The sequence below is a fragment of the Talpa europaea genome (assembly GCF_964194135.1).
Source record: "Talpa europaea genome assembly, chromosome: 11".
In the NCBI taxonomy this organism is placed as follows: Eukaryota; Metazoa; Chordata; class Mammalia; order Eulipotyphla; family Talpidae; genus Talpa; species Talpa europaea.
This window is the reverse complement of record NC_140078.1, coordinates 47,348,318-47,362,306: the sequence shown is the minus strand read 5'-3', so window position 1 is coordinate 47,362,306 and position 13,989 is coordinate 47,348,318. Positions and strand designations below refer to the sequence as shown.

The 13,989-nt window shown below is 37.9% G+C and overlaps 1 protein-coding gene across 1 annotated transcript in view; it reads left to right on the top strand.

Moving 5' to 3' along the window:
- The window catches only part of ABCA13 (ATP binding cassette subfamily A member 13), a gene marked incomplete at its 5' end in the record, with an annotated part of 529,302 nt that overhangs the window by 207,410 nt on the left and 307,903 nt on the right, over positions 1-13,989 (top strand). Inside the window, one exon of the mRNA XM_084247732.1 lies at positions 12,617-12,731. Within this exon, the coding sequence (XP_084103858.1) occupies positions 12,617-12,731 (115 nt within the window). The remainder of the gene's footprint in view (positions 1-12,616; positions 12,732-13,989) is intronic.

The following is a 13,989-nucleotide window of genomic DNA, read 5'->3' as shown; positions in this document are numbered from 1 at the left end:
GTCTGTTCACCATGTGGGTCGCTCTGAGGCTGGTGGGGATAGAACTGGCACTGCAGAGGCTGTGGACAGCTTCACAGAGCTCCACTCAATCGCCTGCACCATCAGGGAGGCCCCTCAGTGTAATTTTTTTAAATGAGATATAATTGACATATACATTAACCTCAGGTATACAGCATAATGACTCAATGTTGGAATATGCTGTGAAATGATCATAAAAATGAGTCTAGTCAACACCTTCACCTTACGTAGTTAGACTTTTTGTCTTGTGTTGAAAAATTTTAAGATTTACTCTTTTAGCAATTTTCAAATATGCAATACAGCATTATTAACTGTAATTACTATGTGTATGTTACAACCTCAGGACTCATTTATTTTATAACTGGAAGTTTGTACCTTTGGACACCTTCACCCATTTTTCCCATGGCCCAAGTCTCCAACTCGGCAAACCACCGATCTCTCTCTGTATCTGGGAACTCCTTTTTTTTTTCCCCCATCAATATATTTTAGTAAAGCTATTTTCTTTGCAAAGCAATGATATTTGGAGCTTTGAACATTTTCAATCATTGCTCTTCTGGTCCTAAAGCATTTCTTTTAGAGGGGATAGCACCAAAGAGGAAATCAAAAAGACAGCTCTTCTTGGCCAGTGTCAGGCACAAATCCTTCTTGCCCAAGTTAAGTACCAGGGAATTATGAGAATTAATAACATGTTTTAGATACTTGGAGTAGTCGACATTTTGTAGTGCTATTTTTTTTGGTTCAATCTCTGGAAAATCCCATTCTGAAAGTCCCTTTGTGTCTCCAAAATGTGCTGTGATCTTCAACCATGGGTGATGGGGTTAAACTTGTCTGAGTGGGGAGACGAAAATTCTCTTTACTCCTGTTCTCAGGAGGAAGAGTGGTTGTAATTAAACCTCTAGACAGAAGATGATTCCTAAAATGGTGTGTTGGGAAGAACATTGTGTGTTCTTTTAAACAGCTTGACAGAAAGATCAGTTTTCTATTCCTATGGACCATGTTGCCTGGTCAGCAGACAGGGTAAGAGGTTTGGAAAAGGAGATTGAGTATGATAGAGGAAGATGCTTCTTTTATCCCAAAATGATAATATCTGGTGACTGAAAAACATTTATTCCTAGCAAGCTGGAAATGAACTGAATGCTAACTCCATGCAATATGCTTTATCCATGTAATATCAATTAGTAGTACATGGCACTAATGTTTTTTTTGTTTTTTTATAAGATTTTTGTTTATTTATTTTTACATTAAAGAACTACGGTGCAGGCCAGAGGTAGGGGTTGAGTAGATTCACCAGAGACAAAGTAGGGAATGGAACAGGTAGATTCACTTAAATACACTGCCAAGGGGAGCAGTGGGCAAGACAGGCGAGGTCTGCTGTGCCATGTAGGTTAGTCCCCTGGCCTGGGTTTGAACTCAGGCCCTCGCAATGGTAGTGCTAGACTTAACACTTAGGCCACCAGGGAAGCCCTGTCACTAATGTTTTGAGAGATATACATTGAGAACTGTTTTTTAAGGTTGCAGAGGTGTCTGTAATCTCTGCATTAGAACTCCAGTTTTATTTATCTAGTAATTGCAAACATCATATTTACTAAAAGACCAGATCTTATAACAATAATTATTCCTGTAACAAAAAAGAAATGATAATTATGTGATATAATAGAAATATTAGCTAACACTATAATGATAATCATGTTGCAGAAATAAATGTGTGAATTTAACCTGTATACAATTCAAGCTTCCACAATGTTGTATTTCAAATATATTCAATAGCAATAATAATAATAGTGATGATGATGATGATGATAATAATAATAATAATAATAATAATAATAATAATAAAAAAACAGATTGCAGAGTTGGATGGGCGCAAGACTCCATACAATTTAATATTCCATTGTTTGAGACCCTGGTGTACTCCATGAATTAAAGAATTGTCAATGTTAATACATTGCTTCAAAGAGCAAGGCAACATAATATAAAGATTTTCAGAAAATTAAAAACATAACACTTTTTAGAAGTGTTTTATACACATAAAGAATGATTCTTTGAAAGATACCTTTTATTTCCTCTACTCCTTTGAGGCATCTTCATTCACAGGACCTGGGCAGGCCCCACAGGAGAAGTGAGCGTGTGGGGTCAGGCTGAGTGAGAGCTCCTGGGCGGCATAGCATCTGACTTTGATTTGTCTTGGGAGAAGTCCAGAGTGAAGTGTTGACAAGGATTCATGCTTAAAATATTGAATTCCTATTTCCAAAAGAAAATAATCCTGATCTACAACAGACCAATGAGAGGGAGAGCCTTTCATGTTACACATTTTTTATTACTCCTATCCTTGGGATTCACTTGAAGCAAATTTGTTAAACAGTTCCCTCTTTTATTTAGTCAATAACTATCATTTTTAACAGAAATTCACTTTCCTGATTGCCCTCAGAGCTCAGAGCTGTTGGGAGCACCTCTGTGCCCCAGTCCTGTCCTGTCCTACAGAGAAAAATGGACCAGAACATACGTATTTGGTTTGATGATACCACGTGTGATGGGAAGTAGAAGAGATATATTCACTAAAGTTTTATAATCCTTTTCTCGTGAGCCACAAAGTTGTTATGTACTTACTTCCCTGTTAGAGAGATAGTTTGTGAAACATTAGGTAAATGTTTATCTAATTTCTCCATCTTTTTTTCCCCATCAACAATAGAAATAACCATTCTTCCTTAAAATTGTGTCATATCTTAAACCTCACTGTCTCATGTATCCTCTAAAAACCTCTAAAAACCTCACTGTCTCATGTATCCTCTAAAAACCTCGTAAGACAAATTTAGCTAAAGAACTTGTTATCTCTCCAAGGTCACATGTCCTCTGAATGCCTTCACTCCCCGGTGAACTGTTAATGGCCACTTACTACTTTTAAGCATTTTGTTTCAGATCGTATACACACCCTTGGTCACTCAGCTGTCACTTTGTTCCATTGTGTGTGTGCAGCTGACTTGCTTTCTATGTTAATCAGAGCTCAGAGTTCACTGGAGTTCTTAACCTGGGGTATGTGGGAGTTTGAAATGTGTGGGGGTATTCTGATAGGCACAGTGAGGACAGGTGGATGATTAGTGCCTGAGCACCAGAGCTGCTCATTGTCCTGTCATCAGTGGGGCAATTCTTGGCAACAAAGAAAATGTAGTCAAATTCCAAGCACCTTCATTTAGAAACACTGCAGCCTCTGCCTCTGATATCTTATCCCTGTGCCTCCATTCACTTGTGTATTTAGTCCTCTATTCATTCACTCAATAAGCATTTTTTTTCATATCTGGTATGTGATGTGCAGTTTTCTAGGTGCTAGGAGAATGCAGAGATGAAAGATGTACACTTCTTGAGCTTAAGAAACTTCTTGCTTCATACAGTGAATACTGTGTATTCACATCTTTATTAGGATTGGAAAGAGATAGAGACAGAGATAAAGACACTGAGAATAGCAAGAATGTGCTAATCGCAGTTGACTGTGTGCACTGGCTTCCTGCACAATACGAAAGCTTTGAATGAAAAAATATTTTTATATATTTATTTTTTAATAAATTCTTTTATATAATTCTTATATAATTTTTCATTTTTGCATAATGCATGCATTTTCATTTTGATTATATTCCCCATAAAATTCCCACCCCCTTTTTCTGACCCTGATCCCTCTTCTCCTCCCCCTGGTCCCCACTGTAGTGTGTCTCTGGTCTATAGTTGCTTGTTGATTTTGATTTTCACTTTATTGCAATTAGTCTTTTTCCTGGTCTGTTATTTAGGTTTTCTAAATTCCTGCTATGAGTGAGTCCATCCGGTATTTTTCTTTTTCTTTCTGGCTTATTTTGCTGAGTGTGATCCCTTCCAGCTCCATCCATGTTACTGCAAATTGCATGAGTTTTTCTTTTTTGAATGCTGAGTAATATTCCATTGTGTATATATACCACATCTTCTTGATCCACTCATCTATTTTTGGGCATTTGGGTTGTTTCCATAGCTTAGCTATGTAAATAGTGCTTCTATAAACATAAGGGTGCAGGTGCCCTTTGGAATTAATGTGTCTGTGTCCTTTGGATAAATACCTAAGAGTGGAGTTGCTGGAACATATGCAAGCTCTATTTTTAGTAGGTCAAGAAATCTCCACACAGCTCTCCATAGTGGTTGGACCATTTTGCACTCCCACCAGCTATGCAGGAGAGTTCCTTTTTCTCCACATCCTCACCAATATTTGTTGTTGCTAGTTTTTTTATTTTATTTTTTAAAGATTTATTTTTTTATTTCTTTATTTATACAAGCACTGGGTATAGTCAGAAGTGCGGGAGGGGGAGAGAATTCACCAGAGTCAGAGCAGGGAGCAGAACAGACAGAAGGACCAAAGTACACTGCTGAGGGGAGCAGCAGGAGGCAGGAGAGGTCTGCGTGCCATGTGGGACCCTCCTCCCGTGGCCGGGGATAGAACCAGTGCCACAGAGGCTGCGGGCAGCTTCGCAATCCAGCGCTCAAGGGCTGCACTACCAGGGAGGCCCCTGTTGCTAGTTTTTTTAATATGTGCCATTCTCACTGGTGTAAGATGGTATCTCATTGTAGTTTTGATTTGCATTTCCCTGATTACAAGTGATGTTGAACATTTTTTCATATGCCTGTTGGCCATTTGCATTTCCTCTTTGGAGAAGTTTCTTTGTAGCTCTTCTGCCCATTTTTGACTGGGATGTTTAGTTTGTTTTTGTTGAGTCTTATCAACTCTTTGTAGATTTTTGTGATCAGTCCTTTATCATTAGTGTTGTGTGAAAACATTTTCTCCCAGTCAGTAGGGTTTCTCTTTGTTTTGATTATTGTCTCTTTTGCTGTGCAAAAGCTCTTTAATTTGATGTAGTCCCAGCTGTATATCTTTGCCTTCACTATCACTGCTTTGGGTGATGTGTCTGTAAAGATATCTTAGAGGTGCATGTCATGTAGTGTTTCGCCTATTTTTCCTTCTATATATTTTATGTTTTCAGGTCTTATGTCTAGTTCTTTAATCCATTTTGAGCTGTTTTATGTGCATGGTGTGAGATAGTAGTCAGGCTTCATTCTTTTGCATGTAGCGACCCAGTTTTCCCAACACCGTTTATTGAACATACTTTCTTTGCTCCAGTGCATTGAATGAAGAAATATTTTCTGGGCCTCTCCTGGTGGTGCAGGTGGTTGAACGCCACTCTGTGAAGCTGTCCACAGCCTCTGCAGTGTGGGTTTGATCCCGGCCGGCCAGCCGGTGAGAATCCCACATGGCACGGCAGACCTCTCCTGTCTCGCCCACTGCTCCACTCAGCAGTGTATTTTGTCATTCTGCCTGTTCTGTTCCCCGCTCTGTCTGTGGTGAATCCTCTCACCCTCCTGCGAATCTGGCCTGTACCCCGGTTCTTGTGTAAAATAAACAAATTTAAAAAAATTTAAAAAAATATTTTCTGACCAAAAGTCTGAGTTATGGTTTGCCACAGCTTCAGCATATCGGGTTCTGGTAATAAATCCTATCTTCTGAGGCTGTTTTTGCTTTTTGATTTCTGGGATCCTCTTAGCATATCAGACTTTGAATTAGGAAGCATAGTGGGATGAAAATGCTGCTGCATTTAGGTTCCAGTTTCTGATACTTGCTACTGGCATAATCTTGACCAGGGATTTGACACTTGTGTCAGGCTTCTCATAATGAGTGAGGGTGGTAGTCACTGGCACACCCTCCTCATCAGCTTGGAGACTATGTGATGATCATGCTTGTGACATGCCTGAGACCTAGGTAGGAAACTAGGCCCTGTGGGCAGCTGACAAGCCTGAGACCTGAGAAGGGTACAAGGCCCTGTGGGTTGCTGGTTCTTCTGAGGGGCAGCCCTTAATCTGGGAAGCTCTCACTTTCAGGAAATTCTTCCATCTTCTAACTTTCAGAGCTAAGATTGATTGACTTTAGGTGAGCTCTGTTCAGAGAAACTTGCATGCATGTGGGAACGCTCCCTTCTCCCTGGTGTTCCCTAGCAAGTTAGCAATAAAAGGAACAAGATACTGAAGCATGCACCTTAAATTCTCCTGCAAACATTTGTGCATGAATCTGGCACAGACTGAGCTAGAGGACACAGCCTAACATGAGCCTCAAGTGTCCCCTACTTCACCACTCTAGGGACAGAGGGAAATTTCCCTTACCCCACTGGGTTTTTCTTAGGCTAGTAGAGACATCAAATTAATAATAGAGTATTAAAAGAAGGGAACAAGCTTAGTTACATATTTTCGGATGTTTGATATGGGTGTGGAAAGCCAACTGGGTAAAATAAGGGTATATATCCTGACCAAAAAAAAAATATATATATATATATGGGATAGTGATCTGGAGCTTTAAGGAGAGAGGATGGGGACTCCTAGGAGGATGTTGGGGTGACTTATGATAAGACTAGTGTTGTGTGATTAGATGCTTGCCTTGCCTTATAAATAGGTTTCTCCAATAGAAAAATCATTTCTTCCTATTAGGAAAAACAATAATTCTAGGTTGCACCCCTTATTTTAATTATTCTAGGTAGTTAAGGGAGTGGTAAAAATTTTTCATTAGCCTGCAGGGCCCTAATTCAATTATTTCGAATTGAAATTCGAAATAATCCACATGCCAAAGTGACATTTCCTAAGAAGGCCTCCTGTCAACATCTTGATGAAGACTATTCTTCCCACTTTTCTCACCCAAAGCAATAATCATAAGTGATAAGAAGTGATGTGACATGAGCCTGCTGTCCAATGTTCCTGAAAGAGGAGAGAGAGAGAGGACATAATGTTTCTTCCCTTTAGGGATTGCCCTGCTGTATTCTGGGAGCTGATTGAGGTTGGGTCCCTGGGGTGGTTGGTGGTAATGTGCTAGGGAGAAGAAAACAGAAAGGGTGGGTGGAGGCCAGGGTGATGGGGGAGTTGGGCTAGAAGTTCATCACCACTGCACCTGGATCAATGCCCTGCATCTTGAGCGACAGAAAACAAGTTTGATTTTTTTGTATGATTCTCCCTATATGTGTGATTTTAATTCAACATGCTCATCATTTTTCTGTCTTTGAACTCACTGGATAGTGCTAATAGAGGCAAGTCACAGAGAAAATACTATTAACAAGGAGTTATTAAATTGTAAATCAAGAATTTGCCACCTTCAGAAAAAGAGAGGGTGACAATTAATTGTTTATAAAGATCAGAATAGCCTTTAAAAAACATTTTAAGCAAATAAGAGAGTTTGAGTTCCTAACTGGAAAGTTTATTGACTGCATTCGTTTGGCTTCCAGGGTAGATAATGGAACTGTCATGGATGAATCAGGACTATATTCACTTGATTTATCCTCTCCTGATATTAAGGAAGGGACAGACAGTCCTATTTCTGAGGTCACTAGGATCTCAATGACTCTAGTTTGTTTCTTTGTCATCATTAGTTTTATATACAAATGATTATTTATCCGAAGTTGAGAAAAATAAAGATAAAAAACAAACTAAGGTTCCCTTTTAACATGTTTAAAAGGATCATACTTGGACTTCATTGATTCTCTGTTTTGTCACTTTTAACTAATTATCTCTACTTTTATTTTTACTACGTCTTTACTTTTGAAAAACTTGATTGAATTATGGTATTTCTTACACAAGCTGAAACTAGTGCTTAATGTATTATTTTTATAGTTCCTTTTTTTAAAGATTTATTCATTTATGCATACAAGAACTGGGGTACAGGCTCAAGGTTGGGGGGGTGAGAGGAATCATCAGATACAGAGTTGGGAACAGAACAGGCAGATTGACTGAAATACACTGCTGAGGGGAGCAGTGGGCAAGTCAAGAGAGGTCTGCTATGCCATGTGGGTATCTTCCTGGTCGGGGATCAAACTCATGTTGCAGTGGTTGTGGATAGCTTCATAGGTTGCATCTTAACCCCTTGCACCACCAGGGAGGCCCTATTTTTATAGTTCCTTTTTTCCCTTTATAAGTAATTACCTAAGGTGATGACTTTTCTTTCAACCACTATTTTAACTGTCCTCTGCATCTGAAATGTTGCTAAAAATTCAATATTTTCTAGATACTTATAATATGGATTTCTATCTTTTATCAAAGAACTGATTAAAGTTTCTTATAATATTTTGGAATTTTAAGCATATGAAAAATTACTCCATTTACCTATATCAAATTCAAATTAAAACCATTCTGTGATAGCATTTTTTAACCTATCAGACTGACAGAAATCCAAAAATTGCATCATACTCTTAAGTTACCAAATTCTACTTTTCCATTGCTATTAGAAAATGCTGTTTATCAGTTCTACTTTTAGAATTTATTTTTTTTTCTGTCAAGTAACATATAATCCACTTCTGTGAATGATTTATGGGCAATTGAACATAATTTTTAATTGGGGGGAAATGATCAATACTAATTTTCCTATTTAGGATTTTTCCTAACTTAATTTATGTCCTGTTCACTGGTCCTAGGTAACGATGGATAAATCACAGTCCCCTGATTTGAATGTCCACCTTCCCTTCTTTTACCTGATTTTGGCCTTTTCAATGTTAGTGCTATATAGTAATAACTTTTTGCACAGCTATGAATAATTGTGTTCTTATTTGATGCTTGGTGGACATAATTTTTACATGAAATTAAAGTGCAATACCAGTTTTTGTTTCAGGTATCTTTCTTGTATGCATTATACATTTTCTTACATAGGTAAGCTGTTTAGTACAGTTCAGAAATACAGAGATAATACAGTGAAGTGGTTCTAGGACCCAAATCCTTAGATACACAAGTCTCTTGTATGAAATGGTATGGTAGCTGCATATAACCTATACACATTCTCCTGTATTATTTAAATCATCTCTAAATTATTTACAATACCTAATACAATTCAAGTATTTATGCAAATTATTGTTTTACTATATCATTTAGGGAATAACTACAAGAAAAAGTCTGTGCCTGTTCAGCACAGACATAACCTTTACTTAAGTTTTCCTTGAACCATTTTCTATTATATTACAAATATTATAGATGTCTATTATAATTAGATTCTGAATTTGTCAAATTAAAGAATGGCCTTTAATTTTGGCATTCACCTACTAATTCTTCCTTTCTCATGCTTTTCCCCTGTAATTCCAATTTCTGTTTGTTGTTTAATTTCTACATTTCAGTGAACAAAATATTTCCACTCTATTTTGTCTTAATTTTCATTTTTGTATTAGTTTGATTTTTACTGGAAAATATATCCATTGCTTACTATTACCTATTTACTATAATTTACTAGTTCTTCCTGGGGGGGGATAAAGTTTATCATCTAATAATTTCATTAAAAAGATGTTAAATGTTTTGCAGCTTTTATATTTGAAAGAACCCCTGACTGAATGGAAATCCCTGGCTAACTCTTATTTAAATATCTTATCAGAACCACTCCATTATATTTGTCTTTGAAAGTTATCATGAAAAATTGACATTACGTTGATATATTTCCTCTTTCATATGACTTCATAAATTTTACAAGATACTAATAACTTGAAAATTCAACAAATTTATTTGAATACATTTCTTTGTTGACAATTCTAGGGCAATATTTAATGATACAAAATGAGATCTTTCAATGTCTAGATTTAAATTTTCTCTTATGGAATTTCTTGATGTATCCCAGTGCTGCAAATGGATTATCTTTTCTTAAAAAAAATATTTATTTATGCATACAAGAGCTGGAGTGCAGGACAGAGGTGCAGGGGGTGAGAGGATTCACTGAAGACAGAACAGGCAGACCGACTGCAATACCCTGCTGAGGGGAACAGTGGGTAGAAACAGGAGAGGTCTGTTGTGCCATGTGGGTAGCTCCCTGGCTGGCTGGGGATCGAACTCATGCCACAGTGGTTGAAGATAGCTTCACAGTGCTGTGACTTAACCCCATGAGCCACCAGGGAGGCACCACAAATGGATTATCTTATAATATTTGATTATTTTTCTTCAAGAACTCCAATAGTTTCTTTCCCCTGTATTTCTTGTAAATAAAAATTTTCTAATTCTTTAAAATTCTTCTTTATTTCTCTTTCTTTAGTTGCATTGTTCATGTCTATTTTCTATACCCCTTACTGTGTTCTGTGCAGAATTAATTTGTCCTTGTTCTTCTAATTTTATTTTCATTTGTATGATGAATATTTTTCCTTCTATTTCTAAGTTCTTCTAGTTCATATTTTATATCTTCTTGCTATTTTGCCATCTGTAGGGGCAGAATAGGCACTGAGCAGGTTTCCTGGGCTCTGAGCAGACCTGGTAAAGGAGAGTCCTGGAGCCCTCGGTGGCTTTCTCAGGCTTTTATTGAGCTCTTACATGTAGTGTGCCAAAGAGGTACAAGGCAGGCAGGGGTGTGTGTTTGGGGAGGCAGGAGGCCAAGCCCTGGGCAAGTCTTCACTCTGGGCATTTCTCTTCTAGTTTCTTTTCCTGCTTCTCTTGCCTGCCTCTCTCCTGCTTCTGCTTCTCTTGGTGACTATCTCTCAATACCCCTCCCATGGCTCATAGAAGTAAACAAGACAGTTTGCAACAATGTAACAACTGCAGGTGCCCCATCAGGCAGGACAATCCTAATGGTGGGAGGGCAGAAAAGCCTGAAAAACCATTTATCTTACACCATCTTACCACTGAACGGCTGCTGCAATGTGTTTTTTATAGAGATAATTACTTTATATTTTTAAATTGATGGAAAAAATGAATTTGCTATTTTCATCTTCCTGTCACCTGTATTTTGGTATGTGTTTTTCATTTGCTATTCTGTGACCTTCAACTTGCTTTTATTTCTTACATAAATGTTGTGCTAGATTTTCATCGTTATTCATTTTGAATGGATTAGATATCCTTGAACATTTTGTTGTTGTTGATTTTTTTTTGTAAGAGAGTCTCATTAATGGTGAGGACCAGGTAGCATTAATGGCTACTACCTAACTTGAAAGCTTTCTTTCCCATGTCCACAAAGCCCACATACTTCTGACAAATATATGTAAAATTCACAAAATCCTCTCTTCTGTTTTTCTGGGTATGGGGTCTAGGGGTAGAGGTGGTTTCTAATATTACAAATTAGCACGCAGCTTGACACTCACTGAACACACACTATAATGAGTTCTCAGAGTGTGCCCCTGGCTTTTAAGTAGAGTGGTTTAAATGGCACATTCTGTATCTGTAGGGGTGGGCTTCTGCTATTGACATCATTCCTATATATTTCTTTGTGAGCCTCCTACATACACTTGATTATTTCTAGTGGCTTCATCACATATTGAGTATCACTTCTGGACATTTAACATTTACCAAAATGGAAATTATATATTTTTCCCTTCTTGTGTTGCTTTTGCACTGGTTTCCAGGAACAGGAGAAGGCTAAGCTATATAACCATGTATTGTACCTTCTTATCTCTAATTTCTTATTCTATTTGATTTTTACCAAATGGTCCCATTGAGGCATGTATATGCAGCACACTGTATACTCCATGGCATCTATGGTAATTGTTTCAAGAAAACCAAACTTGGGTTTATCCAATTCCAAGCCTCCACTGACTTTCTTCTTTACAACTGTGCAGGGACCCAGGGGATACACAGACTCATATAAACACAGAATACTGGCCCAGTGTGACTTCTTTAAAAAAATATATTTATATATAATTTACATCATTGTTGTGGAATATTTGTGTATGGTGCTTATGGACTCCTTTATAGGATCTAAGTTGCTATAAGGAAAGAATTCAATAACCATTAATAGCATTTCAATCCCAAACAAACTCAATATTAGTTGTCTTCAACTTTACAAGTGATTTAAGCTTTATCTCTGTGGTAAATGATATTATTGTGGAAGAAGAGATAGTATTTGTTAGATTTGCGAGTAGATAACATTTATGGTACTTCCTGCTCATAGACTTCTGTCTGCACTGAATACTATAAAAATGATTTAAAAATCCCTGGAAAAATCACAAAACTAAAAATCTAGAACACTCTGCCTTCTGCAAACTGTCACTGTATAGCATGCAATTTAATTATATTTAACTATAAAATGTGATTCTAAGTTGATGGTTAATCATAGTTGGCCTAAGTAGGAAAATGAATAAAAACAACAAAAAATTCCCTTTATTTCATTCATTCATGCTTTTATTAACAAATATTTGTTTTCTACTCTGTGGCAGATCTTTGCCAAGCAGAAAGGGTATGGTGGGGAGTCCTGATAGCAAAAGGCTTAAGTCAATGATCCTGAAGGTGGTCCACTTCATAGTTTTTGCTGTGAAGGAATCTCAGAGGGGTTCTGAGAATCCACCACAATAGGGATACATTATTAGTTTCTGAATCTATCTTCAGGTGCTTCTTTATCTGCACACCACTGTCTACACTGCATTTAATAGTCCTTTTTTTTTAAATATAAATCTGTTTATGTCACTTCTCTATTTCCTCCAGCCCATTTTAAAAATTCCTTTCATGGTATTCCTCTTTTCTTAAATATAATCTAGTATTTAATTTGACATATTAATTGCTTCCATAATCTGTTGCCATCTAATGTTCCTACCCTACCTCCTACTAATCCAGAAAGATCGACTCTAAGTGCTGCTTGCCTTTAGATGCTGACTGAATTGTTTCCTTACAGATTCTTGAACAACGTTGGCTTCTTTTTCCCCCTGATAATGATGCTGACATGGATGGTGTCTGTGGCTAGCATGGTCCAAAAATTGGTTTATGAGCGGGAGATCCAGATAGAAGAGGTAAATTACCCTCCAGTTTACTGGGAGGAGAAAGAGGGGAGATTGGTAACTTGGAGATTCATCCTGTCCCATAACGGGTCAAGAACTGTCAGTTTTGTCAACTGTTACCTCTGTTGGGGTTTCCAATAGGTGTCACCTCACCAAGTCCCTGTCTCAGAATAATCATGTACACTGAAGCTTGAAATGCTTGTCACAATTCAGCAAATTTTCCTATCAATAAGCCCAAGAGGAGAGAATCTGTGATTGAAAGAATGACACCAGTAGTGTCACTAAGCAATTTTTTTAGAACCAAGAAAAACATGACAGCAGACTTCCCATCTTAATTTATGGCTATAATTCTTTATATAAAGCTTTGCTATTTTTGTCCTAGAATTGTTAAAACTTGAAACAGTCAAAGATGTTTTGACTGTTATAGTGTACAGTGAAGTCCTATCTCTGCATTTAGCACTGCAGCGGGGTAAAGCCATGAGGCCTGAATGTATTTGTTCAAGTGAAGAAAAAGTAGAGGAAAGTATAATGTGTGTTTCATTAAGTTTTGACTAGAACTTCCATTATTTTGCATATTGCTTACCTGCTTACAATTGACTTGTTCCTGGACTTCTGTATTTGTGCGTTATCCACCAGAGGCCCAGAGCACAGGGTCTGGGGATAGAGTGTTAATCTCGCTGGGCTCTCCACCTGCACTAGGCCAGTAGCCATCCAGAATGGATGCTCCTGAACATGGTGTTATTGAGTCCTAGGGCAAGTTAGGGTTAATTAGTCAGTCAGGGACAGTGCAGGCAGGGGCTTGGCCAGAGTTAAAGAGGCTTCTGAGATAAGGGAAACAGAAGGAATAACTGAAGCTCCAGAGATAAGGACAGCCTTTAAAGGAGGTTAATCAAACACCCTGCACCAGGGACAGCAGATGTTCCTGGACAAGGGCAATAAAGAAAAGTCTGCTAAGATAAGGGCTAGACACAGAGACTTAGTTCTGGTCATGGAGACATTTAGGTAGTGAGTGAGACCACCAAGAACTAACCAATCACAAAGAGACTGGTGGAACTTCAGCATAATTAGGCAAAGAAGGTGTATATTCCATAAAGCACTACTCCATTTTGGCTTCCTTACCCCTCCCTGGCCTGCTTTCATGGCCTGGGAGTCCCACTTTATTTCTGTTCCTTTTCTACTCAATAAACTTTTTCTTTCTCCAAGCAAATCTGCCTCTTCTCGCTTCCTTGCCTGAGCATTAGCAAGCTCCTGCTGCTGCTCTGTGAGACAC